The sequence below is a fragment of the Xiphias gladius genome, chromosome 21, assembly GCF_016859285.1.
Source record: "Xiphias gladius isolate SHS-SW01 ecotype Sanya breed wild chromosome 21, ASM1685928v1, whole genome shotgun sequence".
Lineage (NCBI taxonomy): Eukaryota > Metazoa > Chordata > Actinopteri > Istiophoriformes > Xiphiidae > Xiphias > Xiphias gladius.
In genome coordinates, this window is record NC_053420.1 from 31,886,618 (window position 1) to 31,901,888 (window position 15,271).

Here is a 15,271-nt window from a genome sequence, read left to right on the forward strand (position 1 = left end):
TGACAGTTTTTGTCAGTGTCGGACTCTAGATAGCAAGGGTATTGCTATTTCAAGGAGGAAGTATGTACCAGTGTAAATGGGATTTGTATCGAACTCACAAAAATACCAGTAGAAATGATTCGTTTGTTCATTTTGGGACAACACTAATTTGACTGGCAGGGACCCATTCAAATTCGACAAGACCTGACTATCAAATGAGTTTGGAAATGTAAGTTTTGCGTGCTTTACTATGGATAGCGGGTCTAACATTCCAATATTAACAAAATCATCTTAATATATGTTAAAAAACTGCCTTCAGTAGTTGGCTTAATATGGCTTTAAAAGTAGTGTAACATTATTTAACATTTAACAAGTTAGCATGCCTTGAGGTGCCTCTTTAGGTTTGTGGTATTCTTCCCAGCGATTTTGTAGATCTTGTATTCACTGTTATTTAATGATGTATGTTCCGTCTTTTAAACGTATTGTCTTTGTTATTTGAAAAAAGTTTGTCAGCAAATATATTTTATCACAGTATTCGTAAACGAAATTGACACTATATGTGTGGAACTCTAAATGAAAGCATTTTTCCAAATGATATTCCCTGATTTGGTGTTTTGATGATGGTGGTGGAGAGTGCTGTATGACCCACTGTCTACACATGATGGATTTCAGTTATGTTTTTCCAGTTGTGTTTGTTAAATGTATCTGATGGATAAGATAATGCATAACCATAGTGGCTGCAATCCAGCAGTCTACATGGGCTGTATAACAGTTCACATTTCACATGCATTCTTTTTACATTTTAAGTCTTACTATTTCTGCTTTGATATGAACGCTTGAATTTAACCATTTTGAGACAAGGTGTTTGACTATCTTAACACAATCCAAATACTACAAATGCAGTCATTATTTCTATATTATCCTTGAAAATATTTTATTTGCCATGTTATTCAAGGGTAATACAACTATTTAACAAGGACAGACTGTTTTATGAACAAAATTATCTGAAAACAAAATGTGCCTAAACGCACATCTGAAAAACGCCACCTGTGCTGGTGCTGACAGACAGGTTGTGTGCATGTCATGCAAGACCCTGTGTAGACATGATGTTCTACAATTGGGTTGATATCTAGTGAATGACATGGCTAGATTAGTATTTTATTTTGGGTTGTCCTTTCATTTGGCACCTATCTTCATCTATAATACCTATATTATTGGTGAATATCCTTTCAAAAAACACTTTCCAGTATCCATTAAGCCTAGGCTGGGGCACAGGGATGTAGGGTAGGGGACACATTGGCAGTGTGTGAGGGGCTCTTTTTTCCAGATGATAACTCATTCAGGGCGTCCTGCTCAGTCCGCCCACTTTTCTCTTTCTAGGAAGAGTGTGGCCAAGGAATGCAGAAAGATTTGAGCAAAAGCAGGAAACATAGCAATGAGTGAGAATGAAAAGAGAAAGAAGCAAGATATTTTCAAAGACCAAAATTACAGAGGGACCTTTGGTTGGTGTGATGAAGCATGCAAGGGTCGTAACTAAACTAAACTGCCCATCCCTGAAACTTCCCTTTCGATTTCACTGCAATAACCATAATCATTCAATATGAAGCTTTTTGTCTTTGTTACATCTTACAATCTCAGCTTTCAATATTTATTTTGTATGGGAGTGTATTTAGACAGTAGAGAGCCCATATTTTAAACCCCCGCAAGATCAAATACTCCTTAAAAATGACTAATTTGACATCTTTTAATGAGCAGCTACATTGGAGTTTTATGAGTACACACTGATTTACTTTGAATAATATACTAGTTAGAGCTTTAGAAATTCAGTGGGAATAAGGACAATTACTGTGTCTGAACTGAAACAATTACTCAATGGACCAGACCAGTTTGGTACCACCTAGGGTGACAAAATATCGTTGGTATCAGTTTTTTTTTGTAGTGTCCATATAAGTACTTTGATAATGATAATTTTATGAAATGAGTAGCTTTACTAATATTTGGGACTATCATTATTATTGGCATTTTTCAACCTACAGTATCTGCACAGTAGGGTTATGTGCAGTCTATTGTAAGATCTTATGTACCAGTATATGCAATTAATTAAGTTTAAATCACACATGCACAGACTATAACATATATATACAATACATAAATGACAAATAAATAAATGATAAAAATTTACAAAGAACATAAACAGGTTCTATGAGTTTTTTTCAGTAACATGTCATTCACAACTGAGCATTAATTAAAATTTCAGTACCACATTTTCAAATGTTAATTGTTCTTGATATATTTATTTCTTTTATTAACCATTTTTATTTTACTTTAAAACTAGGACACCCAGACTGCTGGAGGAACGGGGGTTTCAACTGGAGCAGTCACCAGAAACTATCTCACTTCAGAAAATAGAAGTCAGTGTCTGAGGCAACTCAGGATCATGACAGGTCAGTCATCAAAATCTACAGAATCCCAGGAAAGAGAAGCATAGGGCAGATGCAAATGCCTTGTAGAGCATATGGAGAGAAGCTGGGTAAACCCTCCAGATCAGTCTGACATCATCAGTCTTTCAACACGAACTGATTTGTTTGCAGACAAGGCCAGTGATCTGCTGCAAGCTCACCAGACTGGAGAGGACGCATTTCAGAAGTTTAGAAGTGAACATTTGGAGAAAAAGTCACCCACAACCAAATTCCATGACAAAATGAGAATGCAGAATCTGAATACATTCCCAAAAATCAAAAAAATGATAGAAAAAATAAAGCACAAAACAAGGAGGGGCTTTTGAAAGCACATAGAAATCTCTTTGGGCATATCACCATTGCTTCGCAAAGTAGAGATGTTCACATCAAAGAAGTCCTGGCTCATGCACTTGGTCCATTGCCTTGGGCACTCTCAAATCCAGATGGCTCATTGTGGAAAAATAACAAGGCTGCTTTTGCAAGAGAGTTAGAGAAATCAGCATCAACAGTTGAAGAATTATTTTTGGAGAACACTCAGCATGTATAATTGATGGGATGAGCGTTGTTTAGAAACTGAAAGGTGATGGCAAGACTTCTGGAGAGATTGCTGGTTCTTGGCTGCATGAAAGAGGAAACAGTAGGTGTAAAGATATGGTGTTTAATGTGTACTGGAAAAATATTAAACAAGAATGCTGAGAGATGCAGTCATGGTTCAGCGAGTAGCACTCAATTGAAGAACATTGCCCCAGGATGCAATGTTGTGCAGTGGAGAAAGCTGTTAAGTAATACAGACAGCAACACAGCCTTGATAACATTCATCGTGGACCAGTGGTAAATGGACTGAACTAATAATGCGCTTTTCTAGTCTTATTGACCACTCAAAGCGCTTTACAGTACTGCCACACCCATTCACACACATTCATAGAGCACTTTTCTATAGAAACATGCAAATCATGCCAACCAGAATGGCTATCAAACCAAAGTTATTGTGAGTGAGGATACGGATGTCATGATCTTTTGTCTCGGAAAATGTAACAAGATAAACTACCGCCTGTATCAGAAACGTGGCACTCAGAATCGGACAAGGTACATCAACATTAGCAAACTTGCTCAGCTCCTTGGAGATGACCTGTGTGATGCTCTCAGATGTGTACATGCCTTTATGGGTTTTAAAAGTGTAAGTGTCTTTGCAGGATGAGGAAAACTCAGCAGCCTCAGAGTTGTCAAAAGAAACAGGACATTCAACTTCAAATCCTTTGGGACATCCTGGGATGTATCAGAGGACTTACACAGCAATATGGAATCATACATGCTAGTTATTTAGTTATTTAAGATATATGCTACATCATGTATGTGATGTTGATGATCTGCTGTTCTGCACCAAAAGGAGTGAAGTGGATTCCAGTGTACTTCCCCTTGCAAGGACTGTTTACAGCTGCACATACAATGTGCCAATTACCAGTCAGTAGTCTGGAGGTACTCCCTGGAAGGGAGGAAAGGTATGCTTATAATAAACACAATAAATAAATGTTCACCATCTTGCTCTTATAATAAAATAGTATAAACATGTATATTTTGGCTCCTCACTGAAATTGATGAGATTTATCTTCCACTTATTCTTACAGGTATCCTTATGTTAGACTGGATGCGGGGACCCCCAGCACCAGTGGTCATCCTGGAACTTATGGTCTGCAAGTGCGTACGGACCGGCAGGCTTGAGACTGCTCCTGCCTTGCCAACAAACTAAAGTGCACAGAAATGCGCAAGCTGCAGACCTGCAATCAGAGGGAGGAGGATGATGATAATAATGGCGATGATGATGAATATTCAGAATATGAATACTCGAGAATTTATATTAGCATGACAGTATAATAAAATGTTTGTGATGATCATCATCATCATTGGTATATGTATTAAATAAATTAATGAAAGGTAGAATTATTTTTTTCTATGTATGACATGTTCTGTTCAAATAACGTGACGAGATTTTTTTCATTCTTTGGATTAACAGTTGGTGTCATTGAAGGCTGATAACTGTGACTAAGGGAACAGATGACCCCTACCTAAGGCCAAGTGGGGCCCATGCAAAGGCAATGCAAAAGTCCACGGTTGACCCTTAAATGGGATCATGTATGACAACTTACTTACTGACCTATATCACTGACAATATAATTTATATGTATTTACATATAACTATGTGCTGAAAACACATTTCAACTTGTCATCTGATACCCCACCCCCCGCTGTTATTGTGAAAATGTCCTTACCCACCATTTAGTTTACTGAGGTCCGTACCTCAGTATTTTTCTGAGGTATATACAATAAAAGTTTTGAAATAATTGCCTAAAAATAACTCTACGTTGGTGCTGCAAAGATGTTGTACAATGCCCCCAAATCCCCCTAGCAGGCTCAGTTTTTGGACCTTGGTATTTCTAAAACTCTGCATAGGGTCATGGAGACTCTATCTTTGTCACTACAAGACTAATGGCCAAGAGCTTATTTGAAATTGACTGTGTTGGTATTAGAGCTTGGGTGGGTGACTGGTGGTGATGCTGGACTGGGTGTGGATGAGGGGCCTAATTTTGAAAATTTTGTTTTGTTTCATAATAAAAATGTATCAAATGGCATCAGTGACAGTGAAAACTATGTGACAAAGTGAAAAAGTTCACTTGTAGTGATTGTTAGGGAATTTTCTATTGGGTTACGCAGGTCAAGTATGGGCCTTGAGGTCTCAGGTGAAACAGCAGCAAATCTTTCTGAAAGGCACACTGACTTCTCTCCTTGAGACGTTGGGCAGCTGTCTGAGGTTATTTGGGGAAAACAGAGCCATTCTGATAAAAACGAACAGCATTGCTTTAGTAGCCAAGGTCAAAGGAGATGGCTTTTTTTGCCTACCTAGACGCCATAGATTGGGGTCTGCTAGAATCCATGGGCATAGCCCATGGATAACAGTGGCTCCAGACGGGGATGCGCTGACGTTATACTGAGGGCTACATGCAATGCGATCTGAGCTAACAAAGGTAAAAACATTTCCCTTTTTCCAGAATAACGAACCAATAGACTAACTCCACAAATTGTGGAGGCCTTGAGTTTTGCCATTTCTGGGCCTAAAGTATTTTTTGGTCATTGTAGCATAATGAGCAAGGCTTAAAAGACTGAGCTTCAGAATGGAAACGGCATCATGCACATAAACTTGTATTGATAATTTCTCCATTCTCCTTGGCCAAGCTTCAATAAATATTTTCAGCATAAGACATCTTGGGCTCCTGAACACTTTCTTCACTGACGAGTTGAACAATAATCAGCAAGATCTCCACATCAGTGATGAACCTACAGAGAATAACAGCTGAATCTGTGGCTCCCTGGCTTTATGAGGCTTTAATGAATTTCAGTTCTTTTTATCTGTCTGGACCACAACTTTACTGTTTTGGTTCACTCTTACAGCTCCCATAGCATACCATTTTCAGCACTAAACAGTGGAGAGACACAGTTAAAGAGTAACAGGTGAACATAATGGAACATTCAGCAGCGAAAGAGCTGGGCATTTTCCCTCAAGAGTTGATAATGACCAAAAACAGAGCTAAAAGTTATTGAATATTGGACTTAAAAGTTCATCACGAGGACAGAAACTTGATTCCAAATAAATGATAATGTTGGATGTGAAAATAAGCAACTGCCATACAGTACCCTGTTTGGTTGGCATGTACAAGACTTTATTGCTTACCTCAAAATTTTCAGAGAATCCATGTTGGTTATTTGAGTAGAGTTCAGAGACGTGTTTGATGAACTGCTTGACTGGAATGGCTTCAATGTCATCTGCAAGAGACAGGTTAAAATCAGCTTCAGAGGAACAGTAACTTGCCCAGGAGCAAACTCTGGCACAGGACTTCTAAATTTGACTATGTACAGTATGTGGATATCAGTATATTACAAAAGCAGAGTAGCTTGCCCTTGACAAATAAAAGGTACAGAAGTACACAAATATTTGCACAGGTATGTGACTTATGAGTGAGGCTATGCAAGACCATTGCCATTTTTTTTGTCAAATCATCATTTATTTCTCACCTCAGATTTATTTAGTAACTAATTTCGGTGTTTTAGGAGATATTTAATATGTCCTGACCACTACCACGTTCTTCCAGTTTGAGAACTGAAAGCAAAGACCAATGACAGCCCAGCAAGTGCATCAGATGTAAGAAGGATTGGGATGGTGATGTCCAAGTGAATGAGAAAACTATGTCACCAAAAGGTCCATTTAGCAGCTGTGTTGTAGCTTTTGACTGTATCACACAATCTTCCCTAGCAAATGGAGTTCCCCAGTTGCTATGAAATTATACTGAAGATGTTAAAATGTCCATTTTTCGTAGTTGAAAGACCTCTTTATGGACCTTGGAAAAAGCAATTGAGAATATCATTTTACTGTATAGTCCATTTAGTAGCCATTCCATGTCCTTTTGTTTTGTTTTTTTAAGCCAACATAAGCAAGAAGTGCTATAAGTGCTCAGAAAAATGAAAATATGAACATCTACAATCAAATGACAATTGGAAAAACTCCTTTTGCTGATGAAAATCTTGTGATATGATCAAAAGCTCCAAAACAACTATGAAGTGGATCTTCTGGTGAGATTTCTTTAGTCAACTACTGCCAGTGTCAATTATATATATTACAGTCTATGGGAAATTATGTCTTTCTGCGAAAAAAGGTAAGCTTCATCAGACTACAAAATGATGCAGAAATGTTTTAAAGAGAGGTAGTTTTAGTACCTCTTAGGCAAAATTAGTATTAATTTGCATTCAGTGTTTTCTTTTTTTCTAATTACTCTAGATATAGTATAGTAATAGACTGATAGCAATGACTGAATCAAAATTCCAGGGTTTGAGGCAAATGTAAACATATGTAGTCATGTTACTAATTGATGCTTTGAGTAAATCCATTCTCTTGAATAGTCTCATTCAATTCAGTAATGCAAGCTCAGTATAGTTTCCATTCGACTGCATTACCACAAGCAGTAATGCAGAGCAAGCAATTAAAAATAAACAAGAAAGCTTGCATAAGTATTTGTTTGTTGTTATGATGTTTTGTTGCTTGTGGGAGCTTTTAGTGGGATAGCACAAGACTGGAGTGCTTATTTCATCAGATGGCATACACTTGCATACAAAAAATTGCAAAGTGGTAGTCATTCTTCAGATTCTGAGTGTAAAAAGCTGAATTCGATCCAGATAATTGGAGCCCATTTAGTGAAAAGGATGCAAAAACATAACACAACAGCTACAATTCTCTCATAGCTTCCTTCAGTTTAGTCTTCATCAAATATTAACAAGAGCAAACACTTGCTTGCTCCCACTTTGTGTATTACAAGTCGTTCATTTAGGTATGAAAATATGTCAAAATGATTTGCAGCTACTGTGGGTTAAGCAGAGAGGTCTTGAAAAACCAATTACCTACATGGAGAACTGATCCAATCTCTTTTTACTGCTTTGACACTCAGTAATTTACAGACAGCACAGTACAATTATGTGCACCACAGAGTGTTCTGTAATATATTTGTTCTTTTGTCCTAGAATACATACAATATATAGCAATAAAACACCAGTTTGGTGAAAAAAACTAAACAGCAAGAAAAAATCTGGTTTCCTCAAAAATAACAACCATGAGTCAACCTAATACCCTCAATAAGCTTATCTATATGATTCACTTTCTATAAAATCCCAGCCACAATATCTAAGGCTGCAACTAACAATTATTTCGATTATCAGGTGGGGATGTATCGATGTGTGGTATAACACAATATTTCATGATAAAAATATATATCATTCAGCTGAAAATGAACCACAATATCAAGTAAACATTTTCATTAGTCTTTCAAACAAAATGTCTGAGTGTTGCATGAATCAAGGGAAATTCTAGCTTTTTTGAGCCTTTTGATTATGAACAGATTTCTAAACACATTATCCTCTAGAGCCTCTCCATTTGGCTCCTCTGTCTGTACATGTCAGTCAGACAACTCAGTTTAAACACAAATGTTCCTTCAGGGTGAAACATTTTCAGCTCATGTGAACGTGTCTTTAAGTTAAGTTATGGAAATCCATGTGCATCTGTTTTGGCTTTCCATTGACTCTGTATCGACTGCCACCTCTACATATCACTTTAAGTTGTGCAATATAGTCTGTTGGCAAAACAGCTACGTTCACCATATTTGTTTTGATAATAGGGCTTGCGGATTTTTGGAGAATGTTAGCAAAGACACTTAGTCTTTATTTTTAGTCAGGGCAATGTAATCTATACATTTTTATTCTTCCATTTAGTTTCTGGCAATTTTTGATGTATTTTTATTTATCAGGAAACAAAAATGGTAAAAAAAAAAAGAGAGAGGAGTTTGTTTTCAGTCAAACTTTGAAAAAATATTGTGAGTGCATTAAACCAGAAGCTCTGTACAGTCAGAGTACTCCACCAATATGTCTATGTGTGTGTGTGTGTGTGTGTGTGTTTGTGTGTGTGTGTGTGTGTGTGTGTCTGTGTGTGTTGAGTTGAAGGTTCTGTAATAAGTAACCGCTGCCTGCAGGATTTAAAACCATCAGAGGGTCTCAAAGAGGGTTACCTCACCTGGTCTACCTCACCTGTGATTCACGCTACCTCTGAACTGCTGCGGCTCACACGTGTTTGTGTGTCCACACCGTCAACGTTGCTGCTGTGGCGCTGGTAATGCCAGCCCTATCTTTCTACACTGAGTTCGCCTTTGATATGGCCATCAATAATAATAATCATCCATCAGTGATGAGTGGTCCGAAAAGTTTTGTAACCGGAAAGCAGTCATGTGATTTTTGTTTACCCTTGTTCTGAGCAAGAGAGAGAAAAAAAGAGAAAGAGACTGCGCACACCTAATGTTCTGGTAACTTATTGACATAATGTAATTATTTCCTGTGCTATGACTATATAGTACACATGTAGCCTCCACTTTCTCCTTTAATAACATGCTATTGCTAAAATGGTTTAAAAATATTCAGAAATAGCCTAGACATTAATACTATAGTGAAAGGTGTCAGTTTTGTGTAATGTTGCTAGAATGATGTTGATATGACTATAAACAGATCTTTTCCTTGGCTATTTTTGTTGAGAACTGTGCTCTTCCGAAGTGAAAAATAGGCGAGACGCTGAAACACTAGATGATGAGCCACTGCAGCTAGGCTTGACCCGCGCCTCAGTTGCATCTGACGCAGGCTGTGTGGTCGCTCCAACCTGTTAACATGGGTGCCGAAATAAAAAACCAAGACCTTCCGCGACCTTCGAGTACAGGTAAGGTAAGCAGTGTGGCCCGGGCCTTCTGCTAACATATGGTCAGATACCACATCCCTGTCTGCCGCAAACATACCACAGTGATGTGAAATTACTGGTGAATCCAAAACAGGAGCTCTATGAGCCTGTTCCTACTGAGGGGCTTGACAGATGCACAATGGCATACCCTCTTTTGTCTGCTCTGGACTCTGCCAGGGTGGACCTGGTGTAAATGAAGGCCTTTGGACTGAGCCAAGGTCCATTGTAAAGAGGCTCGAGATCTCTATGTGTCTGTGTGTGTGTGTGTGTGTGTGTGTGTGTGTGTGTGTGTGTGTGTGTGTGTGTGTTTGTGTGTGTATTGTTCTTATATCTGCGTGGGGAGTTTAACCTGAATGCACACTAACCCATGGGGATTCACATCTCCTTCACTGCTTTTTTAGGGTTAAGACTTGGTTTTATGGTTCAGGTTACAATTACGTTAAGGTTAGAGTTAGGGTAAAGGTTAAGGTTAAGGCATTTAGTTGTGATGGTTAAGGTTAGGGTAAGGGGCTAAAGAATGCATTATGTCATTGTGTCTCTGCAGGGATAGTGGAACAAACTTGTGTTTATGTTTTTTAATTGGTGAACTGGCCTCTCTCTCCCTCTCTCTCACACACAGAATCACTTAAACATTTCTACTGACACTCCACAGCTTGTGATGTGGCTACAGATCATGTTTTTTTTGACTTGCACTAATAGTTAATTGTTTCAGCTAAATCTATGTAGTCCAAAAAATTCATTGCTACCGGTCAGGTTTCCCAGGGTTTCTATCCTACCTAAAAGCCTTCTACTATTCTTCATGCACCCAGTTAGTAATTTCTTTTCTTAATTTGCCTGACCCCAAAAGTAATACAAAATCAACATTAAGACAGCATTTGCTCCCTAGATGGGATGTTCCACAGATGTGGGAACCCATCAGATAAGCTTGTTTAACTTTATTCATACAAAATAATCTCAAGAAAAAGGTTTGAGTGGTGGTTATGTGCTCAAAGGTGGTTGTCAAGGTGATGGTACTCCGCAGCAAGACAGGTTTTATTGTTGAGTAAAGTGGAAAAAATAATAGCAAGAACACGTGATAAGCTCACACCACCCGTGACACTGATAGTAACTTTACGTCCGTCTGAGATTGTTTAAACTAACCTCCCACAGGATATCCTCAGATCTGTATGCATCCATGTGTTTGTTTTATTGTTCCCTGATAGGGTGTGTATAGCTGTGTTATAAGCATCAAACATATTGTTTTAAATTAACTCTAAGCTCGCATGTATGCACACTACATTATACTTAAATTCTAGCATCAAAAGTGGATGACACTGAGTAGGCCAACCCATATATCTACGCCACCTATCTACTCCCATACACTAGCAAATATGATCTATCTACTTAGACTTACACAGATTCATACCATATGTGGTTTTGTCCTCTAATGTGACCAACCCCAGTTTGGATTGTTGCTACTTATCTAAGATGTTTGGTCACTGGAAGATGAAACCAGTAGGGTCTTAACAGTGGCTTGTGACCTTAGACCTCTGCTGTAAGAATAGTCCTGACCTACAACCCCCGCTGAGTGGACGACCACCTAACTAACGCTGTGCAGAAACACTGCACCAAAACCAAATGATAATGGAAATAAGGTTGTACAGCTTTTAGAATTCATACTACTGCTGAGGGTTCAGGGCCTAGCTTCAGGGTTCATTAACAGCAGATATTAAGAGAGAGCAACAGTAGACAAACAAACAAACAACTAGGTTTGAAATCTCTGGCCCTAAAAAGGTATATCAGCACATCTGGCCAGTAGTTTATTATAGCAATTATATTGTGAGAAGTTGTTACCTGGGATGGGGATGGCAGGGAATGTCTCACTGGGCACCACCCTGGATGAATTGCTGTCATCCACATAGAAATGGGCTGTCTGGAAACAGCGCCTGATAGAAAGAAAGAGATAGATTACATTTTATCAATGCCTTTTATTTACATAAATAGAGAATATTGCTAATTTCCTGTGAATAATTTATGCTATGGCTCAGTTGAAGTTCCCATTTGAGGTCAAAACACAGAGGGAAGGTCTTTCACCTTAATTACGATCACAGGACCTTTGTAGCCTTTGTGGTCTTCCAACCCTGTCTCCTAGAAAATACAATTCTATTCAACTAAACTGCAACAGCAAATAGGTTTTGTAGGAAACGTAATCGCTGTCTGGATTATGTTCACAGGAAACATATTTTTTGAATGAATGAAGCACTATATTTATTAACAGCAGCAGAGTCACTAGGAGGTGATTAGGGTGGATGGCAGGTGTACAAAGCACACAACTGTCACACCAGAGACCGGGGTTTACATTGTCTGTGAACATTTTACTGATATGTTCAGAATCAATGTATTTGTGACTTGCCAAAAATGTAAATTAACAACATATCCTAATTAGGTTTACTATAGAAAACAATCCGATCACAATTGCTATTCCTACAAAACGTATTTGCTGTTGCTGGTAACCTATATAGAAATATCATTTCTCGGAGACAGGTTTAGTTCTGTAACATCACTAAATCGTTTGTTGTCTGGTTAGTTGTTTAATAGTGCATATGTATATGTCAACTGGTAGTGAAGTTACCCACTTTTTCATACATACTTTTTCCATTTTCTACCAACTGTTTGATGCTAACTCCGCTGTTATTCCGGGGAGAGTGTAAATTCCTGTGATACACATGAAGTCACCTGCCACCTCTTTTTAAGAAAAACTTTTACCAGGTGCTGTGATGTGCTTGGATGTTCCCCAAGCTTGTTGTGCTTGGATATACCCCCTGTGTCTATATTCTCCTGACAAACATCTCAAGTGGTTTTTCAAATACGGACTGTTGCCTTTAGGAAACGAAACAAAACATGATGATAGCGTGACTTCTTAGTGACGAGTCCTGTTGGTTGTACAAAGTGTCTGACTTTTAAACTTCATGCACACAGCCTAACCAACCAGTAGAGGTTGGGTAGGCTGCTTCTCACTCACAAATAGGTAATTATGTCCAGTGGAATCAACAATCAAGCAGGAAGTGCCGCTGGTAGAAAATGAAGCCGAAGTTCAGCAGTCATCTGTCACTGGTATATCCATCATATCAAGTGGACCAAAGAAAAAGATACTGCAGGATGTAAATACTATATTCCAGAGGCCTGTACTACGAAGCAAGTTCAACATGCCCAGGATACATTTTTGTCATCTGGCTTCACTAAGTCTATTAATTGCAGTCACACTCAGCGGTAAGTTGACCCAGGTTCACATAAAGGGGCGGTGTTTGCAGTATATGACCAGTCTCAAACATGGACAAGTCTACTGGCAGCAGAGCGGCATATGTTACAAATGAGGAGAATCTATAATATTAGGCAAATACAAAGATGTTAAACACAAAATCCAGACTAAAAGCAACAGTTGCAGCTGCCAAGTGCAGGAAGACCAGCTGGTAAACAATCACCGACTGTGTGAATTAGTAGATTAATAGGCTTATAATATCACTGCCCCATCATTAGGGCACGGTGAGATCTGACTATAATTACATTTGTGTATTCCATTAAATTGATGTGTTGCTTAGATGTATTCTTATATGTATGTATGACAATTTTAGCCTTCTTCTTGGAGCTGCAACCCTGGCAGTATAAAACGGTCTTGGGAGCAAATAAAAAGCAAATACAAAGCATACTTTCATATCTTATGAGTAAAACATATACAAGGCTTTAGTGCTTCAATCAGTCTCTGTTTCAGGATAGTATACTCGTACACACAAACACAACAAAATGGCTTTGACAGTGCTTGCACCCAATAGGAAAAAAATGAAATGAAGAAGACAGGAGGGGGCCTTCCTACACAAGAGTAAACCCCTAGTGAGGAGATGGCCCTCTACAATATTGAGGGTCACTCATACAAAAAATGGTCAGGGAAATTGAAAGGGGGTGGCCGGTCTCTGATCACTCTTGTCCTCCTAAGAGACCCTCTCACGATCCATGCACCGAGCTCCACGCGATCTTCTTCGACTGGTGATGCCATTTTCCAAGAGAATTGATTGGTCAGTAGGTTGTGCTTGTTTTACCACGGCGCTCTATTCCCATTAAGAAGTGAACCACCGTCGTAACCCTGAAAACTCAGGGTTAAACCTGAAATTCCCCTCTAAACACAAATCCTGCTTCGTAGTACAGGCATTAGTCATACAGTCTACTGTTTGCTCTACAAATGAACTGTTTATACTGTATTCTCCTGAAAAACACCTCTAGTGGTTTTGCAAATCTTGCAAATACATCTCTTGGATGTACAAAGTGTCTTACCACTGTTTACATCCTGTGTCTTTCCAACATTGTTTTTTAACCATGTCCACTATCTTCTCATAATTTTAAGTAGTTGAGTAGTTTTAGTTGCCTAACTCAACTAAATCTTAACTATAGAGACAGCAGACCAAAAAAATCATTTTTTAAATCATTTTTTGAAAGGGTTTTAAAAATGACTAATGATAGGGATGTCTGATCAGAAAACACTCATATTGGTCTTTATGGAAGGCGGTGCCCTTAGAACTATTTTGTCATTTAGGCTGGATGACTTCTCGCACTAAACAAACCAGTCATTTTAATCTTATCTGGGGAGGAGGTGCAGGTTAAGCCTGGGCTTCAGTCCTCTGAAGGCCACACCTTTATAGGCCATGTCTTCCCAGTGAACTCCTGAAAAGGACCTTAGCTAGACAGTCGATCTTTGAGAGAGAGATAATCAAGTGTGAGTGTGAAAACTTTTATAAGGTAACAAAAATTAAGTCTGCAATTTAAATTTAAAAGGGATACAGAACAAAAAAAAACAGAATCAAAAAAGTTTCTGAGGAAGACATCACACAGCGTGTGTGAACTGAGGAGAAGACATCATTCATGACTCTGACATAAATTCCATATTAGTTGTGAAACAGCAGTGATTTCATGATTTACCAGAAATACAGAAACATTACTGATGTTCTTTTACTTATGTCATCCTGTGCCTTCTTGAGAATTTTCAAGTAACTTTACACCAGCTGATGGAAGCATACACTCATTTTTCTTTGCACATTTGAAATACAAATACACCTACTGACCTATGCCTACACACTTCATTCCTTTCATAGGGTGTCAAAATGAAGGACTGGCATATGGTCTGTGTTACGTTCAACAATTAATGAAACTAAATTTACTGACAGTGTGTGCTACCACTTACCCTTTGTGGTGCCCTTATCTATGACTACAGCTGCCAGTGACAACAACAGTCACCCAACACTCCCTTGCATGTGTGTGTCCAGACCCTCCCTACCTGTATTTGATACAGAGCAGAGAGCAGAGAGCATTCATCCTGGTGAACAAGCAGAGGAGAGAGAGCAGACAGGCTGCCGCATACTGCTGTTGACCTAAACTGAGAGCCAGTGCACAAAGACTGACGGACAGAAGGAAGGAAGAGAGAGGATGCGCTTTTCTAACAAGGCTCGAAGGGGGTTGTTCCCTCTCTGTGACTGTGACACCAACAAACACACAC

General features: G+C 38.7%; 1 protein-coding gene across 1 annotated transcript in view; it reads right to left on the reverse strand.

Annotated features, from left to right (window-relative positions):
- Positions 1-15,271, reverse strand: part of LOC120807313 (receptor-type tyrosine-protein phosphatase gamma-like) — a 207,253-nt gene that overhangs the window by 42,118 nt on the left and 149,864 nt on the right. Inside the window, exons 13-15 of the mRNA XM_040159103.1 lie at positions 15,053-15,091; positions 11,584-11,675; positions 6,163-6,254 (exon numbers count right to left, since the gene is read on the reverse strand). Coding sequence (XP_040015037.1) covers positions 6,163-6,254; positions 11,584-11,675; positions 15,053-15,091 — 223 coding nt within the window. The remainder of the gene's footprint in view (positions 1-6,162; positions 6,255-11,583; positions 11,676-15,052; positions 15,092-15,271) is intronic.